Source organism: Beta vulgaris, chromosome 5, assembly GCF_026745355.1.
Source record: "Beta vulgaris subsp. vulgaris cultivar EL10 chromosome 5, EL10.2, whole genome shotgun sequence".
NCBI lineage: Eukaryota > Viridiplantae > Streptophyta > Magnoliopsida > Caryophyllales > Amaranthaceae > Beta > Beta vulgaris.
Window position 1 is genome coordinate 41,526,143 of NC_079206.1, and position 18,893 is coordinate 41,545,035.

General features: G+C 39.4%; 1 protein-coding gene across 1 annotated transcript in view; it reads right to left on the bottom strand.

The window, feature by feature from the left end:
• Nucleotides 1-504: 504 nt before the first annotated feature.
• Nucleotides 505-18,893, bottom strand: part of LOC104908261 (DExH-box ATP-dependent RNA helicase DExH3) — a 39,236-nt gene continuing 20,847 nt past the window's right edge. Inside the window, exons 11-19 of the mRNA XM_010697353.4 lie at nucleotides 16,071-16,265; nucleotides 9,927-10,130; nucleotides 9,658-9,727; nucleotides 9,375-9,523; nucleotides 2,950-3,258; nucleotides 2,649-2,708; nucleotides 2,408-2,560; nucleotides 2,225-2,335; nucleotides 505-1,948 (exon numbers count right to left, since the gene is read on the bottom strand). Coding sequence (XP_010695655.1) covers nucleotides 1,490-1,948; nucleotides 2,225-2,335; nucleotides 2,408-2,560; nucleotides 2,649-2,708; nucleotides 2,950-3,258; nucleotides 9,375-9,523; nucleotides 9,658-9,727; nucleotides 9,927-10,130; nucleotides 16,071-16,265 — 1,710 coding nt within the window. The 3' untranslated portion in view covers nucleotides 505-1,489. The remainder of the gene's footprint in view (nucleotides 1,949-2,224; nucleotides 2,336-2,407; nucleotides 2,561-2,648; nucleotides 2,709-2,949; nucleotides 3,259-9,374; nucleotides 9,524-9,657; nucleotides 9,728-9,926; nucleotides 10,131-16,070; nucleotides 16,266-18,893) is intronic.

An 18,893-nucleotide genomic window follows, 5' to 3' on the forward strand; every position in this document is an offset into this window, starting at 1 on the left:
AATGTTTTGATTTCTATAAAAACTGATTGAATACAATCATTAAAATCGAAGAACTCGATCAATTTGAGCGTGTGGCTCTGATACCATGAAGAGATAACGGATGTTATCTCAAGGAAATTTAGAGAGAGAAAACTCTTGATCTTTATTTCATCAAAACTTGAAATGAAAAATTACAACCTAAAAACTATTTATACAAGCAATATTACAAAGAATATTAAAGAAACCAAGTAACTAACACAAACTAACTTTCTAACAAACTCTAACTGAATTGCCAGCTCATCAAGTCGTCTAGCTCCTGAGTTATATGTTAGATTCGTTTAACATGCATTTTATTAAGGGAGAAACTAAATGCAGCGCTAAAGGTTCATATAAGAAGCTAAAAATAGAAAAAACAAACATTAACTGATCATTTATTACGTAAATTAATGCAAACTTTTGTCATAAATTTACAACTAATTTCCACTTTAAGCAATATATTTCTATTTTATATGCAACTTTACGGGCTACATATAAAATAACATTTTTATTAATATGTACTTTTTATAATTTTTATAAATACAAAACTAAAGATATATGTCCACAAAGTTTTACATTGACATGCATACAAAGCGCAAGTTCAACAATTAAAAGAAAACTAGTGAGTAAAAAAATGTGGCATTTCTAACGTTAAAATTATGCAATCAAGTGCGTGCACCAAAAATATTATAAATTTCAAACTTACGATCTTCCCGTCATCCTCTCCAACTACAGACCTATAGCACTTACAGGTAGTGCAAATCCAAAACAAAATGCACATCCATCCTCCATGCTGCAGTGCCGAGAAAAGTTGAACTATATCTGATAGAACCTAAACAAAACTTATCATCCTCTTTGTCTTACCCTAGCCAAGACATACTTTTATAGCAATGCCTGTCATAAAAGCATCCACGTCTACAACTGAGCATCCGTTGTCAAATATCCTGGCATTTTCCCTTCTTTCCACCCATCCTACATTGGTTGCTGAACAACGAACGAATTGCATTTCTAGTTGAATAAATTCACATTTTATCAACACGCTATATTCCTTAATGAAGAAGTCAATGTGGTATATTGGTCAATTTCATATTTATCTACAAAAAAAATCACCACCGACCAAAGCTCTTCAACTTGCTTTTAATGTGGGGTATCAAGGGTATGAGTTTAAACTCATATATTCAACCAAAACAGACACCCACCATCACGTCCCATATAACAGTTAAGATTTCCAATATTTGTAAGCCTCATCGTAGACTCGACCATCAGAGTTGCTTCGAATTGTCCTCATTAACCCAGAACACAAACCAGGCTGAGAAGGCCGTACCAGTTAGTAACAGAAAAATTTGACTTCCAGAGTCCAAACCTGTTCATAACTGAGATCCATTTCCGGTATCTAGTGAACTTCTGATGCAGCAAAGATGCAACTCTCTTATATTTCAGGAAAGAGTGTTGGGACGATTCCACAAGTACACAGCTATGTTCCTTTGCCATGCTTCTTCTTAGTTTTCTTCATAAACATTGACAAATGATCTACATCTCCCCGAAATGAAGGGGTATCACCCATCAACCATTGTAAAGCTTCTGCAGCGGCATCCTTTTCCGCCTGCTTTTTATTGTTACAAGGTTGACCAACAAACTCCAAGCCATTGAATATTACAGTAGAACGGAACTGATTGTTCTTCAGTTGTCTAGTCTTGTACGCAGCAGCTTCATGCCCTGCTCTTGCAAGCAAAGTTTGCAATTGGCTTTTAGAATTATCGTCACCACTGATTTTCTCACCCTTTGCATTCGTCGCTTTACCTGCCTTCTTCGATGGAGTTGGCAATTGACGACCAAAGACAAATCTACCCTCACATTGGTCTTCTGATATCAGCATTCTCACGGCAGATAGTAGGTCGGCGTAACTTTGCATGTCCAACTTCGGATCCACTAGCTGGATGATACAACCATAGAGATAAGTACGAAAACAAATGAACTTTTTTGGTTTACCAAAACCCCCCTTCTCTCTTTGCAAATTTTAAATGAACAGCAAATTTATGGCTCACAAATAGAGCATGCTTGTATGAAAAATCAAGTCAGATAATAACATGATCCAAATGAGTAAATCTAATGATACTACAAGAAAATTAAAGAAAATCAACAAGATAGAAGAGAATCAATATTTATCATGCTCTTAAAAGGCAGTCGAGCAAAAGGACCCCAGCATTACCTTGCAATGAATAAGCTCCTCGAATTCTCTTTTCAAGGATAAGTAGGTTTCTGCTAAGCCAGGTTTCATGAAGAACTCTAAGTATCCGCCCAGCATTTTTAGGTGTCCATCCTGAAGATAAGAAGCAAATAAGAACCAGCAAATCATTGCACTCTCAGAAACACGTAAAAAAGGAAATCTTACCAGTCCACCCCTTGAAATTTTTCCCCCAAACAGCAACAATACAGAATCTGACACTGCCGTTGAATCCCTCAGGAAGACAGCATTGACCTTGATCTTCTCATTAAAAACAAGCCAGGGATATGGTATTTTAGGTTCTTGTGCATTTACTGAATTCTGTGGAAAAAACAAAACAATACATTGTTAAGATTACTTGCATCCATACTTCAGTACTCGAGCATCTGAACTGATGGAAGAATCTTACCGAATACAAAAGGACCTGCCCATCTTCCATTGTTTTCAACATTATTGACTTTTCTTTGTTCTGCACGGCAATACAAGTTTAAGTTTCCTTTAATGGTATAACAATTTCCTTTTCAAATTTCAACTGAGTACTATTGTAGCTGGAAGCATGCTCTATAACAGAGAGATAGTTTTCAGTAACATGTGGATCCACAAAAGCAAGATAATTTCTCAAGCGAAAGAATAAAGCCAGCAAATATAAATGTATCCATAAGAAGGGAATAGAGTTACAAAACACAATAAACTCAAAGCATGTGACTTACCACAACTGAACAAACACCAGGGAATAAACCTGCACAAATGATTGCTCGAACAAGATGCTCATCATGGCTCCACTTGTTACAGGTTTCTTTATCGGACTCAACAAGACCTGTATCTTTAAGCAAGGAGAAGAATTGCTTCCGCAAAGAATCAATAGCTTTCAGAGTCTGGGCAGACAAAAAATTTGTCCAACAGTATTCATAACCAGATTGTTGTCTTTCAGCATCTTTCCATCCTTCATAAGCTCGAACAAGGGCAAGATGGTCACTGAACTCACGAGCAGAGAACTGAGCCTTTGCTGACTCTGCAAGCTGCATATAATAACCAACACAAAGAAGAATTTGAACGTCTGCAAGGTGAAACAAAAAACTTTCTGGCAAAGGCAGCTCTGGGACACTACCCCTCCAATTCTACTACTGAACATTTCATGGTACAAAAATCAATTATAATCGAACAAGTACAAAATTCTATAATCGTCAATGATATGCATTTTCTTCCAACGATAGCCCTAACCAACAACCTGGCCCAACAGCAAAACACCTTAATTCTATGAGGCTCATGCTATACCACGACTCCACTACTCGAATCCCAAGTACATATCCCTTCCCTTGGAAGCCATCCCATTGGTGTTACTAATAGAAGATCAACGGAAACCCCCCCCCCCCAAAACATCTCTAAGGAGAACTGAATTACTAGAAGGGGGAGAGAAGTCCCTTACCACAAGACCAATTCAAGCAACAAATCACAAACATGACTAATTTAACATCATTGAATAAAAGTCCCACTATTTGGGTTCTATTGAAAAATAGTTCGTTTGACTATCTTGATCTGAAATTATGGAGGCTGGAAACTCATGGAGGCGAACTACCTCCTTCACAAAGGATGCAGCTATAGTAGCTGCTATGAAGGGGTGTTTGAGGCTCAAAGACTGCGCAAATTTGGTGAATCTGTCAGCCACGACAAGTATGATATCCACCCCTTGGTATTTTGACAACTCCTTGACGAAGTCCATGTGAGGGAATGGGGAGGGGTTGAAGCAAACCCGCAAGACTTTGTATACTTTGTTGTTGCTGGCAGATTCCACATTGGCGAACATAATTTGCCAGACTTTCTCACACTGGTCACATGGGTCACTGGTTTTGCATTAGAACAGCCCCAACCAAAATGCGGAATTCTACCACAAAATGTTCACCAACATTGGGCATTGCAAGCACGGTGCAGACACCATTGCTCATGTGAGCTCTTTAAAAGCTCATGTTCCTTGATGTTATGAGGAATGAGGCCAATCCACCATGGCCTTGATTTTCTCAGCCTCTCCATGCCTTTACATTGCATATTTGCATGGCCTAGGTAGGCAATTTGTGTTTTTCTGAACTCACATTTGTCATAGTTAGCATAGAATGCTGATCGGTCAAAGTACTCAATAACTCAAGATGATAAAGGTGAGCAGCTCATTAGGGCTATAGACAAGGATGTCCAAAAAGACCAACACAAACTTGCGCAAAAAGGGCAGAAAGACCCCATTCATGAGGGATTGGAAGATAGTAAGGGCTTTGGTTAGCCTAAACAACATAACCAAGAAGTCATAGTGCCCGTCATGAGTTGGGAAAGCCGTTTTGGGATGTTTCCGGGTCTCACCCGGATTTAATGATAACCCGACTTGAGGTCGAGTTTAGAAACATAGTTGACCCATTTAACTCATCTAAAAGCTCATCAATCAACAGAATTGGGAATTCGTCTGGAATAGTTTCTTTGTTGAGGGCGCAGTAATCTACACAAAACTTCCAAGACCCATCTTTTTTCTTCATACGTAAAATCTCGCTGGAAAGCATGCTTGTGGACAGTTGAATGATGCTGACCATGAGCATACCTCACACTAACTTCTCAATCTCATCTTTCTGAATTTGGGGGTTGAGTAGGGTTGGATGCTCACAGAGTTGTTATCATCTTTAAGATGATGCTATGCTCCTTGTATGGCACCGAGGGAGCCTCGAAGGGATGTTAAGGACCTGTGAAACTTTCTGAGAACAGGTTCAAACAAAAAATAAAGGAAAGGTGTTTCTTTTCAGCCACGATGGTACCTCCCAAATAGTTCATTTAACAACAATATAGCGTCCTAATCATGGCTTTTAAGGAAACTTGCATTTTGTCTAGAAAGGGATCCCCTCGTAGACTTAGGGGGCGTTTGGTTAGGGAGTTATAGGAAAGGGAAAGGGAATTAGTTGATTCCATTCCCTTAAATCTTGTTTGGATTGGGGGTTTTGTTTCTCCTCTTTTCCCCTCCATTACCCCAAATCCCTCTACTTTGATTCCCCACTAGCCCCTCCACTTAGAAATGAGGGAATGGAAAACCCTTGACCATCACCTTTGACCACCCAACCCTATCAACAACCACCTCCACCACCCCACTTCTATCACGCCACCCCACCTCTGTCAACCCAACCCTACCCCCACCGTACCTTCACCACCGCACCCACCTACACCACCACAACCACAACCACAACCACTGCCACAACAACCACCAAACCACCTCCAACACCCATAAAACCACCAGCACCAGCGTTTGCCCAAACTCGCCACCACAACCACTGCCATAACACTTACCAAACCACCTAGCCCCTCCCCAAAAACCACCCGCAACCCATGGAAAACCACCCAAAACCTCCTGAAACCAACCTCTTTCCACCAGAAAAGCATCCCAGACCGCCAATGTCCCACCCCCGCCATTCGACGACCCACCCCAGACCGCCGATGTCCCACCCTAGCCATTCGACGACCACCTCAGCCCATCGACGACCCACCCAGCCCCACGGAAAATAACCCTCGACAACACCATAGATTTGTTTCGTTGCCAGAGAGAGGGGGATGCAACGAAAAATAAGTGCCGAAGAAGAAGAAGTCACCGGAGAAGAGAGTTGGCTGCCAAAAGAAGAAGAGAGGGGATGGGTCTTTTTTAAAAACCCTTTCCCTTGTTTTTACTACCAAACATATGTTTTAATTGGGGGGTTTTTGATTCCTTTCCCCTCCTAACCCATACTTGATTCCTTTCCCTTTCCCCTCTTCTAACCAAGCGCCCCCTTAGTGTTTCCCCTCATACTTTAAACCGCATAACCTGGAGCAGTTGGTGGTAACTTACTGCACCCAACTTTTCGAGCCACTGTGCCCCAAGAATAATATTAGAATTGCCTTACTCCAAGGACAGAAAATCCTCCTAACAACACAACCTTACATTCTCCCTTTCCCTTAACAGCTACGCCGGTCCCTAGTGAAACACCGGAATTTAAGTCTCCCTATATGAGTATCCTCAATTTTCCATAGTTGGAAAGGTAGATCCACCATGATTGTCACTTCTACCCCAATTTCCCTCCCAAGCAACTTCAACGTTTTGGGACCAACGAAAATAATGACTAAAGGTGATGGGGTGGTGTATCTGGCTCCGCCACCTCTGTGCCCGGAGTTCATTCTCTTTTTCCTCAAAGATAAGCACACTGAGCTCCCACCTTTGACAACGGTTCCCGTGGGTCAATTTATCCTCCATTTGAAACAAAGCTCATTCTTGCGACGGTATTGTAGCTCTTGATCGGTGAGTCGGCGCACCAAGAGTGATGACTAGAGTTGGGCGGTTGGGGTGGTGGTGTTATGGGATGAGTTAGTTTGGATGTGGTGGAATAAAGTGAGGTGTTAGATCTGGGAAGGGAATTCATGTTGGGTTTAAAAGAGCTTTGGGTGTATGATTTGAGTGGGCATCGTGCGCTTTGGACCCAAATGGTCCAGCTAGGAGAATCGGATCTTGTCCTCCACCTTTAAGGCAATTCATTGTTTAATCCAAATTTTGCGAGCCCAAGAGTCTTACTTCAGCCTTAATGGGTCCCTTGAGTCCATTAATGAACTGATTCATAGCTACGGGATAAAGAGGTTTAACTCGATCAACTGCCTCTTAAATTCTGCCACCATTCCCATTTGTGTCAAGGACAACCACTGCTCATGTAGTGACCCTACGTGGGTGGAGCGAAATTACGGGATCATCCCACCGGGAAATCAGTCGCCGGCGATTTTCCCATTGATACCATGCTAATGCATCATCCTCCAATGCTACCACTGCCGTCAAAGTCTTCTCATCCCCCTTGAACCGGTAAAAGTCACAATACCTTTCTGCCCTCAATATTAAACCATCGGGATTGACCCGTTCAAGAGTGGTATATCAAGCTTTATGTACTTCTAGTTGCTTCCGCCGTAGTACCACCAAGGGTGTTTGTTCATAAAAGAATCGAGTTTCGCGGTTAAAGAGGCCTTGGAACCCTATTGGTATTTCTTCCCATGCTGGGTCTCCTTTCCCGTGGTGGCCTGGATTTCATGTCGAAATTTAATCTAACCCTCCACAGCAACAAGAAGTCGGATGTCTTCTCGGAGGGCTTTAAAAAGCTCTCACTGCTTGCCTTAACCCTCTTTGCTAAGTCTTGTTAGAAAGCTAGCTTTACACCTACCAACTCTTATTGAAGGGTTTCCTTCAAACCAATTATTTCTAGTTCTATTCCTTTCACCCTCTGCTTAAATGTTGGTGCCATGATTTCCTAAAAAGCGCCTTTGAGACAAAGTTGTAATGGACCACTTAGATAACAGAAGAATAAAGTTAGAACTTAGAGAATTGAAAGAGAAAGAGGATTGTTTTGTGTCACTGAATTCAAGGCACAACTTCCACAGCTTTCGAGGAGCTGCATTCCTCCCAATTACAAGTAACACACTCAATATTTGCAGGAAACTTTTTACTCTTCTACTCCTCCCTATTTAAAGGCCAACACCCTACTCTTACACCAATTCTAACGGGCCTTATTTCATTGCAAAAAGACAAAGTACTACCAAGACAAAAATAACAATGATTGCCTAATCATCTTTAGCTCACTAAATATTCCCTGAATTCTCTAGTCTTTCTGCTCCTCTGCCATCTGGTGTACGTGAACCTCAATGGGGGTCTAGGATCATTCATTACAGATACCTAACTCATATCAAAAGAAAAAGAAGCCGGGTATTGCACCTCAGTAATGGAGAGGAAGATTAATTCAATGGAACCACCATCCTGAGTATGGGACCACATGGGAAGGTTTCTCTGCCATATATCACAATTTTCCTCCACCTGGAGGACAAGATGGCAATTTGGGTGGCAGGTCAAGCAAGGAACCAGTATATTTACTTATGCCAGGGACAAGCAAAGAATGGAAGATACTTGTAAGTTAGCTACAAATGGTGTCAGCACGAGGATTTTGGGATACTCACAAGTCAGTCAGTTAGCATGAATCGAAGAAGAAATGTTGAGATGTAATAAATAGACAGAAAAGCATACAAGAGAATCTTCAGAAAAGTTGAGAAGTAGCTAACACCTATGGTTATGGGCAGACTCTAATTATTCTTTGATCATCAAGATCTATTAATACAATTATACCCTTTTGTCTCTTCTGTTTCTTTTCTTCTCTGTCCTTAACTCTTAGAATTACTTGGATTCTAAAGAATTTAATGGCCTTTGATCTAAGATGCTTCCTGTAAATCGGACCATTGCACGAGATTTTTTTTGGAAAATCCACCAGCATTCACCAATAAGATGCAAGTTTTAATTTAGTTAGTCAGAGGGATTTACCGTCCTAACAAACTAATGTGTACTAATTCACTGCCATGGTTTTCCTTCTCACTAGTTCACACTTCATACATTAAGACAATAACATTACATACTTCAACATTTGGAACTCATTTTAACAAAACAAAAAAAAAAAAAAAAAAATTGAAAACTAAGGTGTCAATGTTTCATTAAGTTACAAAGATCACATGTCTTAGTAAAAATATCACCCTGTAACTGAATACGGACAGACATACATGTTAATGCCAACACTAAGACCCTTTTTGACTAATCTCTAAGAGGCCACTGAATTGAATACTACAGAAGAAAACCAGAGTCACATAATTATAATTCGCTGGGGGTGTCTGTGAATTGCGAAGTACGAATTGATTCCAACGTTACAAGTTGGAATTCGCCAATTTGCAACTCGTCGATAAAGGGGGTTCTTCCTAGTATTAAAACTCTAGGCAGTGGATCCTGCTCTCGAATCCATTCTGTATTATGGGGTAATCTGCGAATTATGTGATAATCAAGAAAACATGTCCATTTCATTACAAGTCAGTGTACAAGTAAATATTTCAATGCAGCTACACAGCAAAAAAGTTCCTAAACTTGCAACCTTCTAGTCAAAGGGCATCAGAAACAGGTCTCCAACACTTAAATAAGCAACAGTTTACAGGGTTTAGCCATTTGAACATAGCCCCCAATATTAGCATCTTCCCGAATATTGGCTCCATAGGAAGCATTAATGCCTACTAAAATTTTGAAAGACAGACAAGCCAACAGCAAAAAAGGTTGCCTAAAATATTAACGATAACTTACATCCTTTTTGTCAAATGGCATTAGGAACGGGTCTCGAACACTTAAACCAGCAACAACAGTCATTATTGGGTCTAGGCATTTGAACATAGCCCCCAATATTAGCATTTTCCCTAGTTTCGGCTCCACAGGAAGCACGGACAAGTTCTGACCTGCATGATAACAAATGTTGATACAATTTCGTGAAATGCAATCTGTAACCACAACTCAGGAAAATTTCTTAAGAAAGGACTAAAAACAAGAGGAACAAATATCAAGCAACAGAGACTGTTGATCAACTCATTACCAAGCACGGTGAGATTTTCATTTTCATCCAGAGCTCCAATTGTCTTTAAAAAATCAATAGCATTTTGAACCTACAACAAATAGAAAAAGTACATTAATCAATCAATTCAACTACGATCACAGCCATGGGAACCGCAATTACCTAATAGATAATACAGATGAGGTTATAAAAGAATAACATTTACATTTCCAATGCAATGCATCACTGCTCAGAATAAAAGCTCTATAGCACACATGGTGAGCAGTAAGAGAGAATGAAGCATCAAGTACCGATAATGGTTCTGGTGGTTGCAGAGCCTTTGACAGAAACTCAGAAACACCACCAAGCTGTAAACTTTTTATCTGAAGACAGAGGGACTGTAGAGGCGTCCTCAAAAGCTCAGGCAATTGATAATCACTAAAAGCATCGTAGACACATTTTGGATAAAGATGGTAGCACTCCCCTGGTTGAACACGACCAGCTCTTCCTCTTCGCTGTGATAAGTGAAGAAGATTAGCACTGACATAGAAAATACAATATACTTAATAGGTGCATTATATTGACTGAGCACACTTGCCGATGCACACTTTGACCATCAATATCCTAAGTTAAATATTATCAACATTAAGATTAACCAAACAACAAATCAAAACAATGACATTTATCTTTTATAAATTAATAATAAAATATGGTCAAAGTTGCCATCCAAATAATGTAAAAAGTCAATATGATACAACCTCTGTTATCTGGACTCGGCTAGGAGTGTCAAGTATGGGTACAGATCCGAGTGTCTGATACGGCACTTTCAAAAAATCACGACACGAGGACTCTGTCCGAATTTTGGACTCGGGTACGGGTATGGCGAAAAACAAATTTATAATATAAGATTTAATAATTAATCCGGTAATTTAGATTTTATAATTGTCCATTTGTAATATACTAATAAAATTACTTTGTCAAAAAAATACTAATAAAATTAAGGTATTTGTTTAAAAAGAACAACAACTAAGAAGAGCAAAAATAATTATGGAAAGAAAGCACAGCAGAACAGAGGACGGAAAGGAGAGAAGGAAAAAGAAAAGGAAAAAAGAAAAGAAGGCAACAAGTCACGTGACTCATAAAGCCATAAAGGACAAGAAAAAGGAAAAGAAAAGATGAAAAGGTGAAGAGATGGCATAATATCTGTAACAGCCCGCACTTCCGAACTGCTAGCTAATCATACTTACCATTCATAAAATTCAATTAACACTTAATAACTTCGAATTATATTCATTATCTTGTAATAAAACCTGCTTAAAAATATGGGCTATTACATACTACCACCCTTATAAGAAATTTCGTCCTCGAAATTTGAAAACGCAAAACTTTAGATCATTTCAAAATGAATAGATCACATAAAACATTTTCACAAAAATCGAAACCAAAAGAATCCATAATCGAACCCTACTATCTCATTAGATAAATTGCTTCCCATTCCTATATTCACAACACCAACTCTAAACTTTTACACAATCTCAATCAATATAATTCAATATTTCTCTTATAGCCACTCTAATCTAAAATCCTAATAGAACTTTCCATCTTTGCAAATTTCACAACACCCAACCTTTCATTTCTCAATTCCAATTCCTCAATTTTCAGCTAACTAATAACCCAAATCAATTTCAAACATTCCCAAATATCTTTCTTAAACTCATATGCTATGATATGAAGATCACGACTACTCTAAAACAACCATGCTCTGATACCATCTGTAACAGCCCGCACTTCCGAGCTGCTAGCTAATCATACTTACCATTCATAAAACTCAATCAACACTTAATAACCTCGAATTATATTCATTATCTTGTAATAAAACCTGCTTAAAATATGGGCTATTACAATATCGAAGAGAGAGAAGGAAGAGAAGGGAAGACAAATCGAACGGCAATGAAATTTACCGGCGAGATCGAAGCTTCGGTGGCGAGTTCGAAGGTCTAGTCAGCGCGTTTTAAGCTCCGGTCGGCGAGTCGAGTTGAGTTATCCTCTTTTCCTCTTCTCCTCTTCTTCTCCTCTTTGCATTCGAATTCTAGGGTTTGAGCCTCTAGTGTTTAGCGCCACCATGTCCAAGTGAAAGTTGTCGGATCTGACACGGATTTCGTACCCATGCAGGTGTCCTGTCGTACCGACAACACTGGTATTTGCATATTTTGCCGAGTCCGGGTAATAGAGGATACAACTATGAAGAAATAGAGGAAGTAGATTCCAGATTGTTCATAATTTTCATGCACCTCTAAGAAATTTTCATTAATTCTAAAACTTCTGTAGTTGTGAATTGAAAATTCCGGAACTTATTAGAACATTATTATGAACTATCACCAAATGAGAACCATGCGGGGCCTCCACCTTTGTTGCAATGTGTTCTACTCCCTCCATTTCTTTTGAATTTACTCACCTCACATGGCATAGAACCGAGGAAGCCCAAAAGTGGGGGAAATTGAAAAGTGAGAGAGATAAACTAAAAAGGTGGAGAGAGAAACCTTCAAGTGGGTTATTATATTACAAAGTGGATCACATGGGTGGAAAAAGAGGAAAAAATAAACGGGACATGTTACCAAACATAAAAAAGCAACATTGTTTAGACTAAAAAGAAACATACCAAAAGAAGTGTGCATATTAAAAAGAAACACATTTAGTATTCGACAATACCCTCTGATGGCCCATAAGACAACAATCCAAGTTCTAAATTTGAACTCGCACAATGCTTGCGAAATACAATAAAAAAAAACCTTAAGCTTTGATACAAGCTCAACCATATTGAAGGTTCAACGGTGGTTCTACTACTCAAGGACATGGATGCATATAAAGGAGGGTATATTAAAGCTAATGGACCGAGTTTAGAAGAAAAGAGAGCTTGTACGTTGATTTCTAGGAGTTCTTGAGTGGTGTAAGTACTCCTAGTTCTATTGGGAGTATTAGTTATCCTATTTCTAATTAGGATCAGGAAATGTATACTTCTAATTAGGAGTTGTTAGGAGTTGGTTGGTTAATTCTAATCCATGTTGGATTAGGAGTCATAGTTGAGTTAAGAGTCTTTTTGCTTCCAAGGATTTACTTTCCTACTTCGGAAAGGTTTCATTTGGTTCAAGCATAAGGATAGTAGTTCGTTACGGGAGTGTGAAGTCTTTTGCTTGCCATCCAAGTCTAGTTAATTTTTATCCCTTAAACATAAAATTAGTTACTTAAGAGTAGATCTTTATTTTCTTGTTTTAGTAGCTTTAAGATTAGTTTACTATTAATGCCTTTCATTCTAAGTAGATAATATTCAGAAATTTTTAGTTACACACTTGTTCAAGAGAGTATTGCATTGTTTGCATTGCTTGAGTGATTATCCAAAATCTTGTGAGTTAATCCAAGTAAATTTGAAGAGTTTGTGAGTATTATGAGTGAATCTAAAGCTATTAAATTTTAAGCCTTAGTTAAGAGTCCAAAAAACCCTTTCTTGAACCCTACCTAAACTGATTTAGAGAGTGAATGTTCCTTCTTTAATTCAACCGTTGTAAAGTGTGAGAGTTTCTCCATAAGTTTACACATCAGTTGGTATCAAAGCAAAGGCGTGATTTTGGAGGTTGTAATGTGTCCAAAATGTACTTGGAGTTTAAGAAAAGTCCGGAGTGCACACATTTCTTCTCGATAGCTTTGGGTGATTGTTTTGATGCGTTATCTTTGATTCTTGGAAGCTTTGAAGGGTTATTCTCTCACAACCATGCAATAAAAAAAAAAAAGAGAGGATCAATGAACTTTTGCAACAACAATTGGCGGCTATGAGTTAGTGTACTTGCCAAAGATAAGAACAACGAAAATGGTGCTGAGTGATAGAGGGATGAAAATACATCGACGACTTTGAAGGCACTTTAGATTTGGAGATTTATCTAGAGTGGGGGAGATGCATAATTAAAGCTAACCAAGCACTGTGATACTCCGTTAGAGGGGTTACAACCTCAAAGGAGGGTTGGAAAGGGAAAAATCCAATCTTGGCCGACAGAAACCATTCGGAATTCCATCAATTATTCGTCTATCAAAAAACGACACTATCCCGGCCAAATCAATGAAATAAAGTACTTTGAGCAAGGTTTTGGCTCGATGGAGGAGTATATCAAGGAATTTGAGAGGCTTGCTATTATGTGTGAGATTGAGGAGAGGGAGGAGCAAAGTTAGAAAGCTTTCTTGTTGGTCTCAGTAATAATATCTATGAGATGTGCAGGTACACCCTTACATTACCTATGATGAGGCGTGTAAACTAGCCATGAAGTTTGACAAGCACAAGAAGAATAACAAGGCGACAGTAGCTTCCTATGACAAGGGAGGTCCTAAATTCAAGATTTCTTAGTGGGAGGCAAAGGGGTAGGGTCTAGCTTTAAGACACCTACAACACGAAGCATAGAGTGGGTTATAAGGGAAGAAAGTGATGAGTGGTGCTGGATATTTCACAAATCAAGTGTTTCAAGTGCCAAGGCCACGACCATTACAAGAGGGATTGTCCTAACCCTTGGGCACTCACCATCATGAAGCCATAGGCATCCAACCATTCACATAGGAAGAAATGATGAGGAAGATCTAGTTATGAATGAGGAGAGTAGTGAAGAGGAGGTTGAGGTTCATAGGAAAGAATCTAAGAGAACTTTCATCAGTATAAGGGCTATGCACATGCAACAAGTGATAAACCAACCTAAGCAAATGGAGAATATCTTCCAAACTAAGTAAGAGTAATAGGGGAACTATGTGACTTGATCATAGAGGAAGCATGACAAATGCAGTTTCCAAGGCTTCATAGACCATACAAGTTAAGATGGTTAGATGAGCAAGGGACACCCGTAAGAAAGCAAGCACTAATAGCCTTCCAAATTTGATCCTATAGTGATGAAATCTTATGTGATGTATTGAATATGGATGGGTGCCATATCCTACTAAGAAAGCTATGGCAATATGATTGAGAGTCCAAGCATAATGAAGTTACTAATTTGCACGCCATTGGGAAAGACGGGGGAAAGAAAGAACTCTTACCCTTACTGTTGGTGAAATAGTCTACCCAACTAAACCTAAGCCAAAAGAAACACTCTTGGTGGGAATAAAAGTAATGAAGAGGGAGATTGAGTTAGGGTTCGAGTGCTATTTACTATTTCGAAAGCAGGTGTTCGGAGAGTTTGTGGAAAAGAGTCCTAGATTGGCTCGTTTATTATAGGAGCTTGAAAATGTATTTTAAGAGGATTCAAAATATTTGATGTACCTTTCAAAAAAAAAAAAATTGATGTAAAAGAAATTGGTGCACCTCGGGTGCGTCTTAGTGCTCTTTGTTGTCCGCTAAGGTGCACCTTTTTGCGCGCCAAGGTATGCTCTCTTGCGCATCGGCGCGCTGTTGTGCACCTCTTTAAAGACTAAAATCACCTTGCCTAACAAAAAAAAAGCACTTGACCCCAATCGCCTTGCACCTAAGGCACGCTTTTTAATACACGGGAAGTTCGTGAAAAATGAAATAGAACTTAGAGAATAAGTTACAAAGGTTAAAAAGGAAAGGGCGAGAAAGCATGAGAGAACTAAGACGTGAAAAAACATAAGAAACAAGAAAACAAGGGCACTCCCAAAATATGAGGATATAAAATCAAATTTGAGAAAGTACAAATGCAAAGATTTTTGGAAACCTTTAAAAAAACTGCTCACGGAGGGTAAGTTTGCAAAACACAAGGTAAAAGGGATCAGAAGTAAAAGAAAATATATAGTCGAGCCATATCATCTCCATACATTGTCTCCCTCCACATTGCCTTATCCAACATCGTATTTCCATAATCCCATATAGACTCATATCACTCTCAGTCAGTCATCTAAGTTTGCTTAGTTCTCCCCTACCCCTCATGATCCCATAACTTTCCGGGTCTTAAGCCTCCTACATGGTGCATCACTTGTCTCCATCTTACATGGCCAGACCACCTTAGGCAATCCACCTCATCTTGTTCTCAATAGGTGTAACCCTTACTTTCTTCCTAATTATCTCACTCCAAAAACAATCCTTTCCTGTATGAACACACATCCAATGTAGCATACGCATCTCTGCCACATTTACCATATGAACTTCGAAGATCTATTTCATTCCCTGCTTACCACTGTGAATTCACCATCCGTAATAAGTTTATTATAATAAGTACAAAATGCTCTATGAGAAAAATGCAGCAGCTTCTGCTGACCAAACATTCTACCCACAACAAAAGATGATTAATATTGTTTACTCATAAAAAAAAAAGCAACATCAGATTATCAATAGAAGCAGATTTCACATACACATCAGCAAGTCAACAACAGTTGTGATACAATGATTAAATAGATAGAGAAAAATTAGAGAGCAATAAACAAGAAAACACAGTTGCCATTTCACAATCCACGAACCACACATTAAATTTTACCTGCCGAGCAGCAGCTTTTGAGACCCAGGAAGGTAGTAAGCAGGGAGTGTTATTCAATGCATCATATGATGTCTCTTTTGCTTTACCACAGTCAACAACAAATACCACGTCATTAATGGTGATACTGGTCTCTGCCATGTTTGTAGCAAGCACTATCTTCCTCACTCCTTTTGGAGGCCTATCAAATATCAGCCTCTGCATGCAGACAAATTGACTGACTCATTAGTGTGACCACAATATATAAGCAAAGTTCAAAGTCCAAACTGAATATTGAACTGATGATAAAGTTAGCTCTGCTGACCGATCCCAAATATGGACTAAATGTCTCCACATCAAAGTCCAAGACGGAATGGAAATAAAAGTTTCACACTACATGATTAATTCAGGCTTTTAGCTCATTCTTTTGCTTCAGACTTTGAGCAGAAGGTGATGCAGATTACAAGGTCACTATTGGTAAAGAAATATGGAGTTGCCTGTTAACTTGTCAATATTCTATTTTTTATACTTCCTGCGTAACAGAAAGAATGCAACAATTGGGTATTATTTGTGAGGTATAAAATATTCAATTGTTGCATTCTTTCTGTTACGGAGAAAGTAATTCACTTATTTGTTATCTCTTCTAACTACTTCGTCCGTCTTTTCTAGTTCTACAATTTCTATTTTGCACGTTTGCCAAAGCAAAACTTTATGCATTAATACATTGAATTATACATAAGTAAAAAATCACAAAAAGTGGATATGTTGGAAAATATAAATCGAAATGAATCTAACAAGATCCAACATGACTATGTTTTTCCTTACATATAAATAACACAAGATGGTCAAAGCGAATTATGGGAATAGTGTCAAACTCAAAAGTCAAAATGGTAGAACAAAAAAAAAAGGAGGAAGTTGCTAGGTACTGGGTTCACCTAGCTAACAGATAACAAAGTAAGCAAGAGAATTAGGCACACCAGTAGGATAGTAATTGTATATATAAGAAACTCAGCAACCTCACAATACACTTCCTTACACTTCCAGAAGTAAGGGATCTCCCAAGCCTAACCTTTCTTTACTCGATTTCTGGATACCTCTCTCTTCTCCCCACTCCTATTTATTAAATTACAGATATTTACTCCCACCCCTCTGACATGTAATGATCTCCTCTAACTGATTCTGTGATAGAGCATAGAATAATCATTCTCATCAGCCACTCCTTTGCTGCCATCTGTAGCTCCTTGATTAATTAGAGCAATACCCCCAGTGCTCCTATTTTTCTTCTTTCTCCTTGCATACGTGTAAATAATTGGGTGCTGATGTATGGGCTTAGCAATACTGCAATACCGCCGGGCCAATTAAGCAGCTTGTCCTCAAGGTGGAAGTCTGGAAATCTGGCAGTAAGTAAGGGTACAGACTCCCACGTAGCTTCATAGTCAGGTAAGTCGTGCCATTTGACTAAGACTTCAGTTGCTTCTTCTGTGTTGGGTGTACTGGAACGCAAGCCCAGGATCTGCTCAGGTTGGGTGGCCAACACCATGTCAACAGTCAACTGGGGTGGTATAGTGGAAGAGACCTGAGCTTGACCCACCACCTTCTTAAGCTGAGATACATGAAAGACCGGATGTATCTTTGAATCAGGAGGGAGTTCCAATTGTTAAGCCACAGAGCCAATCTTTTTGCTGATTGGAGAAGGTCCATAGAACCTTGGGGATAGCTTCTCATGCTTCCTCTTAGCCAAAGATTGTTGTCGATAAGGCTGCAACCTTAGATAAACCAAATCACCTACACCCAAATTTACTTCCCTCCTCTTCTGGTCTTCTTGCAGTTACATGGAATTATGGGCTGCTAACAAGTGAAACTTCAACTCATCAAGAATGGCATCACTCTCCATTAGTTGTTCTTCGAGAAAGAAAACAGATGTGCTGCCTTTTTCAAAACGAAACAGTGGGGGTGGGTCCCTCCTATACACAGCCTTGAACGGACTACACTTCCTAGAGGCATGGGTGGAAGTTTTGTACCAAACTACCAATACTCTTCCCATGGAAGCCATGTGGCCCAAGATTTAGGCTGAGCATTAATGAAGCACCTCAAGTAAGCGTCAAGTGACTTATTCACCACCTCAGTTTGGCCATCGGAATGAGGGTGATAAGTGGTACTCAGGTGAAGATTTGTACCCTGTAACTTGAACAACTCCTGCCAAAATAAACTCATAAAAATCCGGTCTATATCCGAGACTATTGTCGAGGGAAATCCATGAATCCGCACAATCTCCTATTCTCCTTAATGAAAACAGTCGCTACGGAGGGGGCTGCGAAGGGATGTTTTAAGCCTATGAAATGCGTATACTTCGCCAATCTATCCACGACCACTAACACAATATCAAGACACAAGGACTTCGGCTGCCCCTTAACAAAATCCATGGAAATGTCTTCCCAAACCAACGAGGGAATAGGAAGAGGTTGAAGCAACCCCGCTGGACTTAAGGATGATGTTTAGTTTTAACTTTGGACAACACTAGTAATGTCCTTCTTCATCCCCTTCCAAAACCATTCGGCAAAAATCCGTTGGTATGTTTTGAACACCCCCGCATGCCCTACCCAAGGAGTGGAATGATATTCTCTCATCAGAATGGATGGAAGAGAAGAGCCCATGGGAATAACCTGGACTTCAAGACTCCAAGGTGCTACTAGACTTCCTTGACAACACATCCGCCACCCTATTACTTGCCCCTGTCTTATACTTAATCTCAAAACCAAACAATTTTCCCACCCACTTTTGATATTCGAGAGCTAAGTTCCAGTTGTTGCAACAAATATTTGAGGCTTTGCTGGATATTTGAAAATG